The sequence below is a fragment of the Sebastes umbrosus genome, chromosome 6 (assembly GCF_015220745.1).
Source record: "Sebastes umbrosus isolate fSebUmb1 chromosome 6, fSebUmb1.pri, whole genome shotgun sequence".
Classification (NCBI taxonomy): Eukaryota; Metazoa; Chordata; class Actinopteri; order Perciformes; family Sebastidae; genus Sebastes; species Sebastes umbrosus.
Genome location: NC_051274.1, coordinates 13,973,150 through 13,995,897, shown reverse-complemented (window position 1 = coordinate 13,995,897; position 22,748 = coordinate 13,973,150). Strand labels below are relative to the sequence as shown.

The window sequence follows — 22,748 nt, the reverse complement described above, 5'->3', positions numbered from 1 at the left end:
ATTTTTGGAGTGACATGTCTAACTCCAGTGGTGGAAGAAGTACTCAGATCATTTACTTAAGTAAAAATAATAATACCAAAGTGTAAAAATATTTACAAGTAAAAGTCCTGCATTCAAAATGTTACTTAAGTAAAAGTACAAAATCAAAATGTACTTGAGTACCAAAAGTAAAAGTATGCATTATGCAGAATGGCTCATTTCATTATTTTGTACATTATATTATTGGATTATTGGTTAGTGATGTAATGGGTAAGGGGTCACTTGCAGCTAGTAAAGGTGGGGTTGATTTCAATTGATTACTGGGTTGCTTAATCTATAATAACCATCATAATTTGGTAGTTGATTATATTTTGTATTCATATTCTGAATCTGCAAAGTAACTTAAGTCATCAAATAAATCTAATGGAGTAAGAAATACAATATTTGACTCTGACAGGTAGTGCAATTACAATATAAAGTTGCAGAACATGGAAATATTCAAGTAAAGTACAAGTACTTGAATAAATGTACTTGCTTAAATTTCACCACTGTCTAACTCTGACTGCTAGTACAACAATTAATTGATGGGTACTGAACTAAAATTAATTAAAGATGTGCAGTTTTCTGACTTAAAATATATTTTTGTGTAACAAATAATAACTGAGTGAGGATTTGTTTGAAAAATTGTGTTGTTTATTTTCAGCTGCTATTGAACAACTTTTTCTCTTTCTTCTATTTCTGCTTATCCACATAGTGACAACATGTGCAAGCTCACTATAACTGCAGGTAAGGCACGCTGATCAAATATATGTTTCCTTAAAGGGTTAGTTCACATCACAGGCACACATTTTCTCCCTTACATCCGATGGTATCTATGCAGATTTTTTTTTAATGTAAAACGAAATCCCATTCACCTCCAATGCATTGGGGTGGCTGCAAAAATCTCAGAGAGGAACATCTCATTAACCCGGACAAATACAATTAAACTTATCTGCTACAGACCAGTAGAAGAGAGTGAGAAAACCTGTGGGTTTGTTATGTTGTAATTTGGGTGAACTGACCTGTTAAGCTTTGTTTTTAACCCAATACTAACCAGTGTGTCACTTTGAAGGTCTCTGTTTGATCATCACCAGCTTGGGTAAGTTTATACGTACATTAATCATAATCAACAGTCTTACTAACAGATAAATAAGGTCCCTAACTCAACAATTGTTGGTAAAGAAGGACCTTCATATAATTGATGTCTTCAAAAACTAATGAAAACCATCGTGATTTTCCTCCAAGTCTCAGCCTCAGTCTCTTCCACCAAGCTGGTGTGTTACTACAACAGTGATGCTGAAGATAGAGTGGAACAAGGGAAGTTCACAGTTTCAGATATCAATCCGAATCTGTGTACCCATCTGATCTATGCCTTTGCTGACATTAACTACAGACACAGGCTGGTCCCCAGCTGTGCAACTGACATAAAACGCTATCAGTCCTTTAATGGACTCAAAACCAGGTCAGTGCTTAAATCTACAAAATGTGAACGAAGTGAAAGAGTCTGAATACTTTGAGTTTTGATAAACAATCATTACTGAACTTTTATGCTCCCACAGAAATCCTCGGCTCAAAACCCTGCTGGCGGTTGGTGGCTTGAACTTTGACAAACAAAAGTAGGTTACTTACAAGAACATTTAGACCTTTTTTTCAACAAGATGACTGGGCAGTTTAATGGAGCACTTAACTGCTATTGAGAAATGGATGACTTTTAACTTTGTGCAGCTAAACTCTGACAAGACAGATGTAATCATCTTTGGCCCTGATCACCTAGCAAGCAAAATACAACTGTTTATTAGTCCACTGGCAACCAATATAAAACCTAAAGCCAGAAATATTGGTATCACATTTGATTCTCAACTGAACTTTGAACCACATATTAAAAATCTCATAAAATCCTGCTATTTACACTTAAGAAATATTACAAAAATTAAATCTGCTTTGTCTTTTCCTAACTTAGAAGGGCTTATTCGTGCCTTTGTATTTTCATGCCTAAGCTACTGAAATGCAGTCTTTATATGTCTTAGTCAATCTTCAGTGGCTCGGCTTTATCTAGTGCAGAATGCTGTTGCGCAAATTTTAACTAAGACCACACGTAGGTCCCATATCACCCCCAATTCAATTTACTGGTTGCCAGTTAAATTCAGGATTGGTTTTAAGATTATTTTAATGACTTTTAGGGTTCAACATGGACTGGCCCCCATTTATATCACTGAGCTTTTGACTCCCTATGCTCCAAATCGTAAGCCATCAAGGCTCTTTGGCTATGGAAATCTCTGTCTGAGGAGAATAGGCTTGCCAGCACATTATCTGTTTTTAAGTCAGTGCTTAATACATTTTTAAAGGAAATCCTTTTTCGATGCCCAATTAATACATTTTGTGTTGCTTTTTTTCTTTTGTTCTGTTTTTGCCTTTGGTATATTTTATTTAGGTACTTTTTTTTGTTTTATTGTCATGTATTTTGTGAAGCACTTTGTAACCTTGTTCAGATAAGTGCGATACAAAGTTACTATTATTATTGTTATTATTATTATGATTAATGATAAATGCAAAATAAATGCATAAATGTGGATTGTCTAATTGAGAGCTCTGTTTTGTTCAAATGTTTACCAGATTCAGTAAAATGGTGTCAACACAACAAAAAAGAGCAAAGTTCATTCTATCAGCTATCACACTACTGAGAACAAATGGGTTTGATGGGCTAAACCTTGACTGGAGGTACCCCGGAGGAGCTGGAAGCCAATCACAGGACAAGCAGAGATTCACACTGCTGTGCAAGGTCAGATCCTGAATTTCTTTTCTGGGACAGAGACTGTGAGAAATATGCCATACTGTATAACACATGTGAAAATATTAGATTTTAAATTCAGTAGAGACTGAACCATGTTTCTGTGTTGTATAGGAGCTCAAAGAGGCCTTTGTGGCTGAGGGAATCAAAACTGGCCGTGACAGATTAATCGTCACTGCTAGTGTCTCTGCTGAGAAAGCAACCATCGATGCCAGTTATGAAGTCGCACAGATTGCCATGTAAAACTAATTTTATGTAATTCTTCACATTATAGCTTACCCATGATTAGCTGTTTTAGTAAACGTGATCTCCTCTGCATTTTATCAGGCACCTGGATTTCATTAATGTGTTGACATATGACTTTCACGGCCCCTGGGAAAATGTCACAGGACATCACAGCCCCTTATTCAACGGATCCCAAGACACTGGAGACAAAATCTACTTGAACACTGTAAGTACAGGGATTCATATATTCACTGGTTAAACTCCTTTCTATTTAGAAATGTCTTCTCATCGTTATTGTGTTTTTATCTTCTTTCCACATTTTAGAACTATGCCATGCTGTACTGGCACAACCAGGGAGCACCTACAAAAAAGCTAATCTTGGGGTTAGCGTCATATGGGCGGTCTTTTAACCTCTCCTCTGCATCCAGTGATGTTGGAGCACCAGCCAATGGTCCTGGTGAAGAACGCCGCTTCACTGGTGAAGAAGGATTCTGGGCCTATTATGAGGTAAAACTAAGCTGTGAATACAATTAATGTACATCATTAGACCCATTTAAAGCCAGCGTCATGATTACGTCATGGTGTCAGGAGGTAAAACAAAGGAAAGACTAGAGGCAAACATGAAACACCTCAGAGAAGTGGGCTAAAGTTACACATCTAAAAAGTCATCTTGTTGTGTTGTTGGGTGCCAGAATCAATATTGCATACATTTGAGATGACAAACTGTGATTCGATTAGCTTTTCTCTCCATCTCTGAAACACATCACCTATATTATATGACTCTCTTTTTGACTGACTTTACTGCAGGATAGTTGACTATAGGCATCCAAAGATTTATACACCATCAATTTGTCTTTACAGCGCTGCCGCTGACCACTAGCCCGCTGGTCTAACGGCTGGCTAATTAGCTAGCTTCTTGATTCAGTTAGTTACAGAAAATGAGCCCAACAGCGGGCTGGTGGTCAGCAGCAGCGTTGCGTTTGATGGTCCCTCTGCCTCACTCCTAACCGCTAGGAGACTACCTCGCAAAGAGAGCATAGAAAGCGATCGATAGCTTGTCCGGAGACTGACTCCAGACAAGCTAGCGAGCTAGCTAAATAGCCAGCCATCCTCTCCTCCTGAAGTAATCTGTCAGTGCCGCACGGGGTCGGCTAATCTGGTCCAGTTGGTTAATGTTAACTTTCTCAACTAACTTTCTCGCGGTCCCAGAAAGTGAGTGACTGAACATCCTGAGAGAAACTTGCATTTTCTTCAGCCATTGTTAAAAAAACAAGCCAACAAAAGTTGCTAGCCAGCATTAAGTAACATGTTCAGGGAATTATTCTGCCTCCACTTAACCCCACAAAATACGTAATCATTTTTACTAACAGAAAAGGGGTCTATAGCCTTAGCGCTTTTACTGTAGGTGTATTTGGTGCAACACATTTCTGTTTATGTTAACACACGAAATCTAAATGTGACATTTTATCCTTTTTTCAGACTTGCCTTTATCTGGAAAGAGTGACAGTCCAGTTGATTAATGATCAGAAAGTTCCATATGCCACCACAGAAAATCAGTGGGTTGGATTTGACAACGAATACAGCCTTGATATTAAGGTAGTCATCTGTTTAATTCAAACTATTGTTCAGTAATTCCTTTGCAAAGGACTGTTTGTATACAAATCTGATTAAGTACATTTTGTCAACATGACTTCAGTTTTGAAGTGTTTTGTTCTTCATCCTCTCAGGTCAGTTACCTAAAAACTAACAACTTTGGAGGAGCCTTTGTCTGGTCTCTGGACCTGGATGACTTTAGTGGACAGTTCTGTAAACAAGGCAACTACACCTTCATCAGCCACCTGCATACGCTCCTAGTTCCAGGTAGCCAAAATACAAAACACTTATATTCCATCCTGTTGTGGGGTGTTGGTTGTAATTGTGGTTTTGATTGAACGCCATCAGCATCACATTTTTATGATTGGATTACATTTTATTTTATAAATTATCTCACCATCTGATCGAATTCTTTCAGGTTATCCTGACCTTACCGATGCAACTACAACTCCCACAACCATTCCGACACGTACTGGAAACCCCTGTAAAGGAAGGAGCAATGGGCTCTACCCCAAACTTGATGACCCAAATTCTTTTTACAACTGTGCTGGTGAAATAGCCTACGTTCAACACTGCCAAAAAGGTTTGGTCTTTAACCAAGACTGCAAATGCTGTGACTATCCAACAACAATTTCCACTACGAAAACATCTCCCACAGCCACACATTATCCTACTACAACCGAAACTCCCCTGACACATACTGTAAACCCCTGTAAAGGAAAGGAGGATGGGCTCTACCCCAACCCTCATAAACCAAATTCTTTCTACAACTGTGCAGGTGAAATACCCTATATCCAATATTGCCAAAAAGATTTGGTCTATAATCAAAACTGCAAATGCTGTGACTATCCAACAACAATTTCCACTACGAAAACATCTCCCACAGCCACACATTATCCTACTACAACCGAAACTCCCCTGACACATACTGTAAACCCCTGTAAAGGAAAGGAGGATGGGCTCTACCCCAACCCTCATAACCCAAATTCTTTCTACAACTGTGCTGGTGAAATACCCTATATCCAATATTGCCAGAAAGATTTGGTCTATAATCAAAACTGCAAATGCTGTGACTATCCAACAACAACGTCGACTACCAAAACCTCTTCCACAAGCAAAACAGCTTATCCTACTACAACCACAACTCCACCTAACATATCCACTCCGACATATACTGTAAACCCCTGTAGAGGAAAGAAGGATGGGCTATACCCCAACCCTCATAACCCAAATTCTTTCTACAACTGTGCTGGTGAAATACCCTATATCCAATATTGCCAAAAAGATTTGGTCTATAATCAAAACTGCAAATGCTGTGACTATCCAACAACAATTTCCACTACGAAAACATCTCCCACAGCCACACATTATCCTACTACAACCGAAACTCCCCTGACACATACTGTAAACCCCTGTAAAGGAAAGGAGGATGGGCTTTACCCCAACCCTCATAAACCAAATTCTTTCTACAACTGTGCAGGTGAAATGCCCTATATCCAATATTGCCAAAAAGATTTGGTCTATAATCAAAACTGCAAATGCTGTGACTATCCAACAACAATTTCCACTACGAAAACATCTCCCACAGCCACACATTATCCTACTACAATCGAAACTCCCCTGACACATACTGTAAACCCCTGTAAAGGAAAGGAGGATGGGCTCTACCCCAACCCTCATAACCCAAATTCTTTCTACAACTGTGCTGGTGAAATACCCTATATCCAATATTGCCAGAAAGATTTGGTCTATAATCAAAACTGCAAATGCTGTGACTATCCAACAACAACGTCGACTACCAAAACCTCTTCCACAAGCAAAACAGCTTATCCTACTACAACCACAACTCCACCTAACATATCCACTCCGACATATACTGTAAACCCCTGTAGAGGAAAGAAGGATGGGCTATACCCCAACCCTCATAACCCAAATTCTTTCTACAACTGTGCTGGTGAAATACCCTATATCCAATATTGCCAAAAAGATTTGGTCTATAATCAAAACTGCAAATGCTGTGACTATCCAACAACAATTTCCACTACGAAAACATCTCCCACAGCCACACATTATCCTACTACAACCGAAACTCCCCTGACACATACTGTAAACCCCTGTAAAGGAAAGGAGGATGGGCTCTACCCCAACCCTCATAAACCAAATTCTTTCTACAACTGTGCAGGTGAAATACCCTATATCCAATATTGCCAAAAAGATTTGGTGTATAATCAGAACTGTAAATGCTGTGACTATCCAACAACAACTTCCACTACCAAAACCTCTTCCACAAGCAAAACAACCTATCCTACTACAACCACAACTCCCCTTAGCACAACCACTCCACCACATATTTTAAACCCCTGTAAAGGAAAGAAGGATGGGCTATACCCCAACCCTCATAACCCAAATTCTTTCTACAACTGTGCTGGTGAAATACCCTATATCCAATATTGCCAAAAAGATTTGGTCTATAATCAAAACTGCAAATGCTGTGACTATCCAACAACAATTTCCACTACGAAAACATCTCCCACAGCCACACATTATCCTACTACAACCGAAACTCCCCTGACACATACTGTAAACCCCTGTAAAGGAAAGGAGGATGGGCTCTACCCCAACCCTCATAACCCAAATTCTTTCTACAACTGTGCTGGTGAAATACCCTATATCCAATATTGCCAGAAAGATTTGGTCTATAATCAAAACTGCAAATGCTGTGACTATCCAACAACAACGTCGACTACCAAAACCTCTTCCACAAGCAAAACAGCTTATCCTACTACAACCACAACTCCACCTAACATATCCACTCCGACATATACTGTAAACCCCTGTAAAGGAAAGAAGGATGGGCTATACCCCAACCCTCATAACCCAAATTCTTTCTACAACTGTGCTGGTGAAATACCCTATATCCAATATTGCCAAAAAGATTTGGTCTATAATCAAAACTGCAAATGCTGTGACTATCCAACAACAATTTCCACTACGAAAACATCTCCCACAGCCACACATTATCCTACTACAACCGAAACTCCCCTGACACATACTGTAAACCCCTGTAAAGGAAAGGAGGATGGGCTCTACCCCAACCCTCATAAACCAAATTCTTTCTACAACTGTGCAGGTGAAATACCCTATATCCAATATTGCCAAAAAGATTTGGTGTATAATCAGAACTGTAAATGCTGTGACTATCCAACAACAACTTCCACTACCAAAACCTCTTCCACAAGCAAAACAACCTATCCTACTACAACCACAACTCCCCTTAGCACAACCACTCCACCACATATTTTAAACCCCTGTAAAGGAAAGAAGGATGGGCTATACCCCAACCCTCATAACCCAAATTCTTTCTACAACTGTGCTGGTGAAATACCCTATATCCAATATTGCCAAAAAGATTTGGTCTATAATCAAAACTGCAAATGCTGTGACTATCCAACAACAATTTCCACTACGAAAACATCTCCCACAGCCACACATTATCCTACTACAACCGAAACTCCCCTGACACATACTGTAAACCCCTGTAAAGGAAAGGAGGATGGGCTCTACCCCAACCCTCATAACCCAAATTCTTTCTACAACTGTGCTGGTGAAATACCCTATATCCAATATTGCCAGAAAGATTTGGTCTATAATCAAAACTGCAAATGCTGTGACTATCCAACAACAACGTCGACTACCAAAACCTCTTCCACAAGCAAAACAGCTTATCCTACTACAACCACAACTCCACCTAACATATCCACTCCGACATATACTGTAAACCCCTGTAAAGGAAAGAAGGATGGGCTATACCCCAACCCTCATAACCCAAATTCTTTCTACAACTGTGCTGGTGAAATACCCTATATCCAATATTGCCAAAAAGATTTGGTCTATAATCAAAACTGCAAATGCTGTGACTATCCAACAACAATTTCCACTACGAAAACATCTCCCACAGCCACACATTATCCTACTACAACCGAAACTCCCCTGACACATACTGTAAACCCCTGTAAAGGAAAGGAGGATGGGCTCTACCCCAACCCTCATAACCCAAATTCTTTCTACAACTGTGCTGGTGAAATACCCTATATCCAATATTGCCAGAAAGATTTGGTCTATAATCAAAACTGCAAATGCTGTGACTATCCAACAACAACGTCGACTACCAAAACCTCTTCCACAAGCAAAACAGCTTATCCTACTACAACCACAACTCCACCTAACATATCCACTCCGACATATACTGTAAACCCCTGTAAAGGAAAGAAGGATGGGCTCTACCCCAACCCTCATAACCCAAGGTCTTTCTACAACTGTGCAGGTGAAATACCCTATATCCAATATTGCCAAAAAGATTTGGTCTATAATCAAAACTGCAAATGCTGTGACTATCCAACAACAACGTCGACTACCAAAACCTCTTCCACAAGCAAAACAGCTTATCCTATTACAACCACAACTCCACCTAACATATCCACTCCGACATATACTGTAAACCCCTGTAAAGGAAAGAAGGATGGGCTATACCCCAACCCTCATAACCCAAATTCTTTCTACAACTGTGCTGGTGAAATACCCTATATCCAATATTGCCAGAAAGATTTGGTCTATAATCAGAACTGCAAATGCTGTGACTATCCAACAACACCTTCCACTACCAAAACCTCTCCCACTACCACAACAATATATCCTACTACAACCACAACAATTCCTACACATACTTTAAACCCATGTAAAGGAAAGAAGGATGGGCTCCATACCAACCCTTATAACCCAAATTCGTTTTACTTCTGTGCTGGTGAAATACCCTACATCCAATATTGCCAAAAAGATTTGGTGTATGACCAAAACTGCAAATGCTGTAACTATCCAACAACAACTTCCACTACCAAAACATCTCCAGAAACCACACAGTCTCCTACTACAACAACTTCTCCTACTACCACCATAACTCACTCTACCACAACAACTTCTCCAACTACAACCACAACTCCCCTCACCACAACAACTCTGACACATACTTTAACCCCATGTAAGGGAAAGAATGATGGGCTCCATCCCAACCCTTATAACCCGAATTCGTTTTACTTCTGTGCTGGTGAAATACCCTATATCCAATTTTGCCAGAAAGATTTGGTCTATAATCAGAACTGCAAATGCTGTGACTATCCAACAACAACTTCCACTATGAAAACCTCTCCCACCACCACAACAATAAATCCTACTACAACCACAACAACTCCTACACATACTTTAAACCCATGTAAAGGAAAGAAGGATGGGCTCCATACCAACCCTTATAACCCAAATTCATTTTACTTCTGTGCTGGTGAAATACCCTACATCCAATATTGCCAAAAAGATTTGGTGTATGACCAAAACTGCAAATGCTGTAACTATCCAACAACCTCTCCAACAACCACACAATCTACTACTACAACCACAACTCCCTCTAACCCAACCACAGCAACTTCTCCTACTACCACCATAACTCACTCTTCCACAACAACTTCTCCTACTACAACCACAACTCCCCTCACCACAACAACTCTGACACATACTTTAAACCCATGTAAAGGAAAGAAGGATGGGATCCATCCCAACCCTTATAACCTGAATTCGTTTTACTTCTGTGCTGGTGAAATACCCTACATCCAATATTGCCAAAAAGATTTGGTGTATGACCAAAACTGCAAATGCTGTAACTATCCAACAACAACTTCCACTACCAAAACATCTCCAGAAACCACACAGTCTCCTACTACAACAACTTCTCCTACTACCACCATAACTCACTCTACCACAACAACTTCTCCAACTACAACCACAACTCCCCTCACCACAACAACTCTGACACATACTTTAACCCCATGTAAGGGAAAGACTGATGGGCTCCATCCCAACCCTTATAACCCAAATTCGTTTTACTTCTGTGCTGGTGAAATACCCTATATCCAATATTGCCAGAAAGATTTGGTCTATAATCAGAACTGCAAATGCTGTGACTATCCAACACCAACTTCCACTACCAAAACCTCTCCCACTACCACAACAATATATCCTACTACAACCACAACAACTCCTACACATACTTTAAACCCATGTAAAGGAAAGAAGGATGGGCTCCATACCAACCCTTATAACCCAAATTCGTTTTATTTCTGTGCTGGTGAAATACCCTACATCCAATATTGCCAAAAAGATTTGGTGTATGACCAAAACTGCAAATGCTGTAACTATCCAACAACCTCTCCAACAACCACACAATCTACTACTACAACCACAACTCCCTCTAGCCCAACCACAGCAACTTCTCCTACTACCACCATAACTCACTCTTCCACAACAACTTCTCCTACTACAACCACAACTCCCCTCACCACAACAACTCCGACACATACTTTAAACCCATGTAAAGGAAAGAAGGATGGGCTCCATACCAACCCTTATAACCCAAATTCGTTTTACTTCTGTGCTGGTGAAATACCCTACATCCAATATTGCCAAAAATATTTGGTGTATGACCAAAACTGCAAATGCTGTAACTATCCAACAACAACTTCCAGTACCAAAAAATCTCCAGAAACCACACAGTCTCCTACTACAACAACTTCTCCTACTACCACCATAACTCACTCTACCACAACAACTTCTCCAACTACAACCACAACTCCCCTCACCACAACAACTCTGACACATACTTTAAACCCATGTAAAGGAAAGAAGGATGGTCTCCATCCCAACCCTTATAACCTGAATTCGTTTTACTTCTGTGCTGGTGAAATACCCTACATCCAATATTGCCAAAAAGATTTGGTGTATGACCAAAACTGCAAATGCTGTAACTATCCAACAACAACTTCCACTTCCAAAACATCTCCAGCTACCACAACAACTTATCCTACTACAACCACAACTCCCCCTAAAAGAACCACTCCGACATACACTGTAAACCCATGTAAAGGAAAGAAAGATGGGCTTCACGCCAACCCTCATAACCCAAATTCCTTTTACCATTGTGTTGGTGAAATACCCTTCATCCAATATTGCCAAAAAGATTTGGTCTATAACCAAAACTGCGAATGCTGTAACTATCCAACAACAACTTCCACTACCAAAACCCCTCCGACAACCACAACAACTTCTCCTACCACAACCACAACTCCCCCTACCACAACTACAACTCCCACAACCACTCCGACACATGCTGGAAACCCCTGTAAAGGAAAGTTAGATGGACTCTACCCCGGTTATTACCCACATTCTTATTACAACTGTGTTGGCCAAGTACTCATCCAAAAGTGCCCATCAAAGTTTGTCTTCAATGAAAAATCCAAGTGCTGTGAACGCATCTGGTAAGGATGAGGCAAGCACAAGCTAAAAAACATCTGAGTCACTGATTTGAGTGATCCTGGGTTGTGGCCAGATAAAATGACTGATTCTTAGTTAGCCTACATTTGGTATAAATAGTGTGAGAGGACATCTCTTTGGCCATGCAAAAGAGATGTCTAAAAGAACATGCATTGTGGAGATCATCTTGTCGTGGGCACGAGATACAGTGGGCCTGGTTGTTAATACATGTTGACATGAATCCTTTCACTATACATAAGGTTTATTCTTGTCAACAAATGGGGGGCAATTGTCAAAAGTTATTATGTATACAGTTACTTCTGTTTTTTTCACTGTTGAGATATTTATTGAAAAAATGTACAATACATTATATTACAATCTGCACAGCATATGTCACCCACTGTCCTTTTCAACCATTGCTTCGAATAAGAAAAAAAAACTGCCCAAACAAACCCCTTTTAACGGGAAAATGTTATTCCTTTTTTCACTGCCATCATTTAATCTGACAGCCTTGGTTATACAGTATGTAATTGTTGGTGTATTTATGGGTGTGTTCTTGTTTGTTTATATTTAGCCATTGTGTGTTTGGATTTGTCTTACATTATGACACAGATGTTACACATATTTATAAGCGTGTCTAAATGTAAATAAATACTACAAATTGAAGTTGATAACAATAAATCATTCCCGATCATTCCGCACGTTTTGATGTATTTTTGTACATGTGTTGACAACACTGTGTGAGGAGTAGTGGGAAGAAGAATATTAAGAACTAGAAAATGCATTTCCTGCTGAAAATGCGTTAGAATGCTGACAACTGAAATTAATTGCAAAGCATTGCTGGAAATATGGAACTGAATTGTAATACAGGCAGAGTTGAAAGCTGAACTGCATGACCCCAAAAAAGGGCTTAAATACATTGCTAGAAAAGCAGGAAGCTAAACTGTAAAACTGTCAAAGGTGAAAGTTTATATTAATTAACACGTTAGACAGAAAGTAGTTTTTGCTTGGAATGAAATTTTAAAACTGTAAGTTGTTAGACAGAAAATTGTAGTTAGCTGGAATAAACTTTTAGGATTATAAGTTCTTGGACAGAAAGTAGTATTTGGGTGGAACAAACAAAAGTAGTATTTTGGCCGAATGAACCTTTAAAAACCATAAGTCATTAGACAAAAAGTGGTATTTGGGTGGAAAGTAGCAGTAGTAGTAGTAGTAGTTGTAGAGTCAGAAGGAACAGCATCGGGAGTAGTAGTAGTAGTAGTAGTAGTAGTAGTAGTAGTAGTAGTAGTAGCAGCAGTAGTACTAGTAGTAGTAACTAGAACCTTTAAAACTGTAAGTCGCTAGACAGAATATAGTAGACAGAGTTACTCTATAGAGATTTTATTTTGAAAAAAAAGAAGAAGAAAAAAACGGTGCCCCAGTGCCCTGTTAAAGGAAAGTGGGAGTAGGGGGCTTTTATTTTGAAAAAACAAGCCCCATCCTGAGCTTTCTGTTGAGAAACAGTTACTCTCTGGGTTTTTTATTTTAAAGGGGTGTATGATAGGAAAAGGCCCTTTGGCCTGCTGACTTCCTTGTTAACTCTGGGGACAGACAGGAGCCCTGTATTCTGAGAGCAGAGTTTCCTGATTGGAGCACAAGGTTTAAGGAGATCAGGTAGGAAGGATGGGTTGCCCATTTACAATGTAAAATCTGATCTGACATGACAGGTAGCCAATGAAAGGAAGCTAAAACTGGTGTAATATGCCTTTTGCCTGAAAATGTCTGATTCCTGAGTGTATGTGTGTGTCTCTGCGTGTGTGTGTGTGTGTGTGTCTCTGCGTGTCTGCTAGCAATCTGCTAACAATAAAAAAAGTAGAGGGAGATTCCAAAAAGAGCTAAAGAGCAATGCAACAATCAGAAACAGGTAGACTTCACACCCTGAAGAAGGCTGTTTGTGCCGCTATGCGTGGGATGTTACCCAATCTGGACATGTACCAGCATTGTTTTTACATTCCATCATGAAATAGCCAATTGAATAAAGGCTTTTTATTTTTTGCGAGAAGAGTGCCTTGGACTCCCCCCTTTTCAGAGACAGGCAGAGACTGATGGAGCTCTAATCAGCCAATCAGAATTACCTGTGTGTTTGTGTCTGAAGTGGTGAGTCATGGTTGGGCATGACTGGTGAAAACACAGAGAAGGTACTACCTGAAAAAGACACCCACAGTTAAAAACTGTAAGTTGTATACCTGAAATATCTCCAGTTTGAGTGAACATGAACATGATAATTCCAGAGGGAGAAACTCCCACTAAATATTCCAGTGTTGTTAGCATAGCAGTGACTGTATGATTCACTTCTAGAGTCCAGGTTTTTGGCTTTCTGCAAGACAGTCTCTGTGCAATCAATCACACAGGTTGTGTATGAAAAGTGTTCCTTAAAGGTTTGTGGCAACGTAGCTTTGATTGTTTCACAAGGCAACCACACAATAAGATCCTTGGTGTGTTCAGACATTATGTCGATCCTCATTGCAACTATCTTGCTGACCTGACCTTGTGACCAACAACAGGCATTGATGTTGAAGTAGGGGCAAAAGGTTGTAGGCAAAACTGTGAAACTCGATTAGTGGAATCCCTGTATACAAGAGAGAGTCTGTATCACTCTCCAAAATATTATCTGCAACAGGGTGTGGCAATTCTGGGGATGGTGTAGTCATTTTACATGTGATTGTAGGCCCTTTAGAGTAGGTGTGGTCCTCCATCCCTGGGTCTGACCACTGTGTTTGGACATCACAGGAGGGCTCTGATGTTGAGCACGGCTCCTCATCCCGATCCATCTCGTCAAGCTCATCTGAGCGTAACAATACAGCTCACAATTATTAGGGCATTAGACATTATCACATCTATAACTTTAAATTGTTGGATTGTGCTGCTAACAGTATTTAGTTTTCATCAGTGGTGGAAGAAGTATTACGATCTTTTACTGCAGTAAAAGTTCTAATATCACACTGTAAAAATACTGTTACAAGTAAAAGTCCTGAATTGAAAATGTTAAGGGAAAGTATGTAAGTATAATCAGGAAATGTACTAAATTAAAAGTACTCATAATACAGAGAAATCCTGACATTTGAGAAGTTTGAAACATTGTTTTACATGAAATATTACTGAAATGATTATGTCATGTCCATCAACTAATTGATTAATCGGCCAATCATTTCAGCTGTACTTGTAGGCCTATATTGTTGGGTAGTTTAATTTATAACAAACCATATTTTATAAACTCTTCATCTGTTTTGTGTGTAAAAATCTTAATTTGTAAGGTAACTACTAACTAAAGCTGTCACATAACTGTAGTGGAGTACAATGTACAATATTTCTTCCCTTTGAAATGTAGTGGAGTAGTAGAAAGAGTAGCATGAAAAGAAAAGACTCAAGTAAAGTACAAGTACCACATATCTGTACTTAAGTAAATACATTTAATTACATTCCACCACTGGTTTTGATGACTTGTATTTTATATTTAGTTTCTGAGAATATTTGTGAACGATCTGTGTATTTTTCTGCACACAGATAACTGTACATAAACTATTTTAGTCTAATGCTGACCTGCACTCCGTGCCATGAACTGCCTTACATTTTAAACTGTACAGAAAATAGTACAAGTAACTGGCTGTCACTAACGCTACAATGCTGTGTCCTCCCTACATGAAATCATCCCTGATGTTCTCCTGACACTGCTGTCAGTCCTTTTAAGGACCCGACGTCTCTTCTCCACTGGTCTTTCGTAGCCCAACCACAAAGTAGGATACGGGTTTTCCTCCGTTTGACTTTTTGTCGACAAAATGAAATGAGCACACATACAAGTATTTGAGTGGTCTCTTCAAGTTTAGGTTTCTCTGCCACATTCTTCTGGATTTTTCGTCTGTAGGTAGGCGATGGAAATGGTACCGTTGGTCACAAGAACAATACCTTTTTGTTTTGGGTGCATGTTCAAAACACTGTTGTTGAAGCCACACATTTACCTTTGACTGGTTGTTAGTACAGCTGCGAACAGCGCAACAAGTACAACAGCACATTTTACATGCCAATTTAATGTCAGTTAAATATGTGTTAAAAAAATAAAGCAGGATTTGCTAAATTTAATGTGAATTGCTTTTCAAAAGAAACGACGTTGGCGGTTAGCCACTATGGTTAGCCTCTGGGACTCACTAGCTTACTGCTACCTCCGCTACCTCACCAGAAGTTACAGACATAGTCATTTCTACAGTAACGCCCCTAAGAATAGGGTGGATATGGATTATTTTTTGTCATATGGATTGTCTATGTTGTATTTTCATTATGATGTTACCATACTGGAAGGGGAATCCCCCCTCTGCTCTTCCTGAGGTTTCTTCTGCTTTTTCTTTTTTCCCTGTTAAAAGTTTTTTTTGGGAGGAGTTTTTCCTTATCCGATAAGAGGGTCGTACTGTAAAAGCCAGCGGTTGTTCTATGCTGGACAGACTGTAAAGCCACGAGGCAAATTTGTGATTTGTGATTTTGGGCTATACAAATAAATTTGACTTGACTTGACTTGACCTGACTTGACTTGACTAGACTTGACTTGACTTGACTTGACTTGACTTAACTTGACTTGACGAGAGATGTATTTCACTGAGTGGTTTAACACAAAAGTAAATGATACTACGACAAACTTATGAGAAACTGTGCCTTTCTTGACCTGCAAAATTATTTTATTTATTTTTTTTTTTCAGCTCTGACTAGTTTAACAGTTGAATGGAGTTGCCATTAGGAGCACTAAAAGAAGGCAGAGGAGCCTAATATTTTCACAGATCTTTCTCATGTACTACTGTGAGGATATAGTGAAGTTTCCACACGTTCTCATTCCAACTCGTCACATACTGACGCTTTGTCAGACCCCTCGATTCCAGGAAAGAAAACTGAATAATTCGCCCCTCTGGTGTGAACTTGGCGCGTGAATCTCTGGCATAAACTAATATTCATCAGTTTTTATTTATTTTTGGTCCTGCTTGAGTATTTCTGTCTCTTAATACTCTCCATTTCTCTCTCCTTCTTTCACTCACTGAGGGTCCTTCCAGGCACAATGCGACAACGGCATCACTGCGCTCAGAAACCCATTATTTCCATTGCCAAGACGGTTTTTTCGCTGCATCAAGCAAAGCCCAACTTCGGGCACTGCACACTGTGGCGAGCGCAGCTTAAACATGAGCTCAAATTGTGCTGTGTCGCGAGCATAGACTGCTTTCTTACGCCGGGAAACAACAGTTGATGTAGATTTATTGTCGTCCAGGTGGAAACAGTAGAGATTAAACACACTGTTCAGTTCTAGAAACAGGTTAAGATAAAGAAAAGGAAAAAAAGTGGGAAATTTTGCCATAAATCGGGAGAAATACAGAAGAATTGTGACCCTTGGAGGAAACAGGGAGAGGGCAATGAAAAACGGGAATCTCCCAGGAAAATTAGGAGGGTTAGCAATTATGAGAACAATTCATGTATGCTTGTTTTTTTAAACAATGGCTGAAGAAAATCTGAGTTTCGCTCAATACGTACAGTATTATATATTCTCCGGGAATGCGAATGTTAGTTGAGAAGATAACATTAACCAAGGGGACAAGATTAGCTGACCCCTATGCGGCTGGCTAATTAGCTAGCTAGCACGTCTACGGTAACGGCCACAACAAAACCACTTAGGTTTAGGAAAAACTCCATGGTTGGTTTTAAAATAACTACGTAAACTAAATAAAATATGTACGTGAACAATGTAACATAACTACAAAAAAACTCAACAACACTTTGTGACACAAACACCGGTCTCAAATGCCGTTCTCGTGGTTGAAAGTCCTGTGTTGGACCCATCTAACTCCCTTCCTGCCCACCATAAGAAGTCTCTCTTAATTTTTATTCTGTCACTTACTCTCTGTACACTGTACACTCTGTCTCTGGCGTACACATGACACAGCAACAAAGGTTGTTATTGCACGCAAAATGACCTACAAATTACAGTGTCATTCATAGGTCATTTGGTGAGACTGGGCAGAGTTTGGAATGAGAATGAGGTTATCTAGAAGGTGGTAGCTAGGTGTGTCTAACCCAATTAGGTGTGCTATTAACATTGCTTTTGATGATACTGCTGGTCTTTAAGCTATAATTGGTGGTCAATAATTACCTTCTTTGTCATTGAAGCTAACCATTGGTGTGGGTGTGTTCTTGTCTGTACATTTTAAACACTTTGTAATTAGATGGGCCTTTACTGTACATGACACTACTATGGAGTCAGATCAGTCTCAATTTCAGTACTATCAATAACAACAGTTATTTTTCAGACACAATCAGTTAAAAGGCTAATTTCACCTTTAGTTCCCGGCCAGTTGCTAATAGACTCCCTGAAATCAACAAATATGTTTAAAACAACGTCATGATATGACGTAATGTTTGTCAGATTATGGTATTTGTTAAAGACACAGTGACAATACATGCACAGAACAAGTTTGTAGAAATGATTGACATGACAGTATGAATGACAGTATTGTATGGAGTCAGATCAGTATCAATATTAACCCTAAGAGACCCGCAGGACTTTACTGTCTTTCAGAGGCTCTAGTAGGTTCAGTTTTAGGGCTAGAGTGAAGCTACAGACATCATATGAAACTAGAAAACCATTGCTACCAACCATGTCATGCTGCCATGGAGGGAAGGAGGCTAAATAAAACTCCTAAGTTAGGATAAATTTTAGCGAGGAAAAACTGGCATGGCCATTTTCAAAGTGGTCTCTTGACCTCTGACCTCAAGATATGTGGATGAAAATGGATTTTATGGGTACCCACCAGTCTCCCCTTTACAGACATGCCCAATTCATGATAATCACATGCAATTTAGAGCAAAAGCCATGCAGTTCTTTTTTCATGCAGTATAAATTGTTATTTTCTCCTATTCTAAAATGGTGTGTTTGAATATTTCTGCATACTGGGGTCCCTAAACAATCCGTGCATTACATAAATTGGGTATCAATGTAAAGCTGAGACTCTTGTGGATCGAATGCGCCCAATGGCAATCATGTGTGATGATGTTAGTCCCCGTAGTAGCCATTTCCTTGTAGTGAGACCATTTTTTGAAACTTGATCTCACTGTATAAAATGACCTGTGGTGAACTCTAGGATAATCACAGCCTCATTAAACTTTACAGCCACAAACTAAAGACCTAAGGCATTCATAGGAGGGATGGCTTTTCTATTGACAATAAAGGGGTTTCTGAGCAGTTTTCAGAACAGAAGTGTATATACAAGAAGTATATATACAACTATATGTATTTAAAAGTATTTTCAAGTTTCATCAAAAACATATTTGGGTGTCTCCCTCCTTTTCAGCCAATCACATGAGCGAGCCCCCACGAGGGTGTGATTTACGTTAGCGTTAGCCAACGTTAGCTAGCATTAGCCAGCCATCCAATAGCAACACGCCGGGTGCCGGAGGTCTCCCTCATGGATAAAACCTTCAATCCAGTTGCTGTATCCCTTTGTTTAGATTCTTTTGGGGATCTTTATAGACATATCTGCCCAAGTTTGATTGTTTCAACACTTAGATGGGTGCACAAGTTGAACACACTCTCATATGATTGGCTGAGAAGGAGGGAGACATCTGATTGGCTACAGAAAATTACCCTGTTGAAAAAAATGCATTTGTGGATCGAGCAACGTCATGGGAGTCTCAAAAAACCCACACACAAATGCAGTGAAGTTCACAAATGACAAGCAGTTATTAAAGGTTCAACAGTTTGTATTTAAATGTAACAATATGCAAATGTATTTTTGATGAAAATTGCAAATGCTTTTAAATACATATATTTAAGGATTTCTATTACATTTATTTAAAACAAGAAATATTTGTGTGTGCATCAGAATTATATCTGTGGACCTTATTTTTTTATATGTGGATTTTTTTTTCATTTATATACAATGATAACTATTTTTGTGTGCATTGAAAAATATTTTTGTGGAGAGACTCAGTTATATACAAATCACAAAATACATTTGCGGATCCTTCTGTGTGCATTCATTAATATTGAGACTGATTTGACCCTATCGATACTGCTGTTAATCATTTCTACAAACTTGTTCTGAGCACGTATTGTCACGGAGTTTTTAACAAATACCGTAATCTGACAAACATTACGTCATATCATGACGTTGTTTTAAAAATATTTGTTGATTTCAGGGAGTCTATTAGCAACTGGCTGGGAACTAAAGGTGAAATTAGCCTTTTAACTGATTGTGCCTGAAAAATAACTGTTGTTATTGATAGTATTAATGCAGGGGCATGGCCGTACCGAGTGCGTGCTCATATGGAGCACGTGCTCGTTTGGACCGGGCCAATTGGTTGGCTTCCGGTACTGCTGCTTGTTGCGTTGTCGGGGGGCTTGCCCTGTTACGAGCGCATGGCCGTTCGTAATGCGTGCCCATTCAGAGCGGGCCAACTCAATGCTTGCATTGCTCATTGCTTGTTGACTTCAGGGAAGTGAAGAAGAGTTTGGTTTTAATGTTATATTCATCCTTCAACAGTGTACTGCAGACAATGAGCCGCGACCTGTAAAGGTGTAACCAATCACACGGTCACAAACACACTCTGATTGGCTGTCACCTGGAATCTCTTTCAATGGCGTTGGTTTTGGTGTGTCTTTGAAAACTCTCCATCACAGTAACATGGCTACGGCCATCCACAGTATTGCACAGCCGCGGTCAGTCGCGCTATCTCAATGTCTGCTTTGTATGGTGAAGCCTGTGGGCACCTTCAGACTGGTGTAAACTCTGAAAACTGGAATGGCCTCAAAGTTTGTTTAAAACATGAAAGTTTCTTCTTTTTCCCATTGTTGAAATACATACATTTGTCATTATGTTCTTGTTTTTGTCAATCCAGCACTTTTAATGATTATATCCTAAAATCAAAACAATATTACGTATTAATATTAACTAGTTTAACAAGCTATTAACAAGCATACTCATTTTACGTTACAGACAAACCTGGTTTAACCTAAACCACAATCTTTTCCTAAGTCTAACCAAGTACTTTTGTTGCCTAAACCTAACCAAGTTTAATTGAGTAAGTAAATCTAAAAAGTAAATAAATCTATGTTAAAAGTTTATTTTGAAAAGAGACTGTAGGCCTAGAATTGAAATGAGCGGACCCTGGACATTTCCTTTAAGTTTATTTGGAAAAAACACTTAATCGCCGTCCCTGACACATCCAAAACTGTCGCTATAGGTGCCTAGAGAGTCACAGTTTGAAGTGTATTGCCACTGACCAAGTGTCGGTATTTGATTAGTTGGGAGTGAGAATGTGTTGGTACTGGTCCATATAGGAAAGCGGCAAATGCATTTAATTACAGCCAATGCTTTTTGATAAACAGTATTGTTCACTGCTGTTTGTCAATACAGAGTTTTAACAACAAGGTGGTAGCTAGGTGTTTCTAACCCAACTGATGTGCTAAAGTACAGTACAGTACATTTGGTTGTTTACAAAATAGTTTCAGGACATGCCTTATTTGATTACACTGCTGATCATTATGTCAATAATTGCGTTCTTTGTCATTGAAACAAAATGTTAGTGTGGGTGTGTTCTTGTTGGTACATTTTTTAACACTGTGTAATTAGGTGTGCCTTTACATGACAATACTGCTGTTGCTCATGTACTGTTACTTTGTCTTTAACAATTACTGTAATTGGACATACCCTACGTCATATCATGTCCTTGTTTTAAATGTATTTGTTGATTTCAGGAAATCTATTAGCAACTGACAAGAAACTAGCAATAAAAAATTATATTATGATTAAAAACAAAGTTGGACTGCTATGTTATTTGCAGCTGATCTCTTGTTGTTCTATAACTGCTTTGCTTAATCTAGTAAAATTAACACTTTTTGAGTAGTCTGAATCATTGAAAGAACCTCCTTAACAGACAGAAATTTGAACATGGTGGTATCGTGCTATTTCAGTAAATATCATTTGAATTCAAAGTCAAATTGTTCCTGACATGGGTTGACTTGGTTCTGAATCATAATAAGGTTTATTGTCAAGTAGCTTATTCACATACAAGGAATTTGCCATGATGTTCCAGTTTCCATCAGTCAATTGCTTTTGCAAATTGCATTAATTAATTATCCCCACCCTAGCTAAATGCAGCGGTCCATCCTATTTAAAGCATCACAGCCAGACATTCGTCAGTCATTCAAAGAAGAGAGACAGTACACGCTTCTTTTGCCATTATTTTGTAAGTATCCTTTTTACTCTGATTTTATTAAACCACATTTTCATTAAGTTCTTAGTTGTTGCTATGTATATTGCTAATTTGCTAGGTAAACTTCTTCTGTGTCTTCCATACTTTTATACTTTTGACATTTGATAGCTCTATTACATTTTCAAATGACATCAGTGTATTTAAAGTTTTGATATGAACAGTGACTTTAAACTGCTAAAATACTCAGGTTACTATTATGAAGTGACACTGATACTGTTTGCTTTTGCCACTATTTGTTGAAAGTTAGTAAATGTAAACTGTGCCTGTAAAATGTGAATTTTACCATCACAGAACTACCAAAAACCTGTTTTTAAACACTGATGTTTGTTCCTGATGTACCCTGCTGTTCATTTTGTCAATTATCTGCAGATACAAGTTATATTATTAGGAAATGTGACTTATAGAATGGTGCAGTAATGACGTATTTTTGTAGGCCAACCCGGAAGTTAGAATTCTCTCAACAAAAAGCCAATGGGATTTTTCCATTAGGTTT

At 39.0% G+C, this 22,748-nt stretch overlaps 1 protein-coding gene across 1 annotated transcript; it reads left to right on the top strand.

Annotated features, from left to right (window-relative positions):
- The first annotated feature begins 740 nt into the window (after positions 1-740).
- LOC119490637 (chitinase-3-like protein 1) lies at positions 741-11,343 on the top strand. The gene is made up of 15 exons (XM_037774147.1): positions 741-765; positions 1,091-1,117; positions 1,276-1,480; positions 1,578-1,634; positions 2,632-2,797; positions 2,921-3,045; positions 3,134-3,257; positions 3,356-3,538; positions 4,511-4,627; positions 4,759-4,891; positions 5,043-5,174; positions 9,542-9,659; positions 10,095-10,199; positions 10,371-10,499; positions 11,211-11,343. The coding sequence occupies exons 1-15, from the start codon at positions 741-743 to the stop codon at positions 11,341-11,343; spliced, it is 1,779 nt and encodes a 592-aa protein (XP_037630075.1).
- Positions 11,344-22,748: the final 11,405 nt, after the last annotated feature.

What these genes read in the sequence shown, in the direction of transcription:
- LOC119490637 (XM_037774147.1), top strand. Translation starts at nt 741, where the DNA reads ATGTGCAAGCTCACTATAACTGCAG. An exon ending in TTTGATCATCACCAGCTTGG is followed by an intron (nt 1,118 to 1,275) that starts GTAAGTTTATAC and finishes TCTCAGCCTCAG; the next exon opens with TCTCTTCCACCAAGCTGGTG. An exon ending in TTGAACTTTGACAAACAAAA is followed by an intron (nt 1,635 to 2,631) that starts GTAGGTTACTTA and finishes AATGTTTACCAG; the next exon opens with ATTCAGTAAAATGGTGTCAA.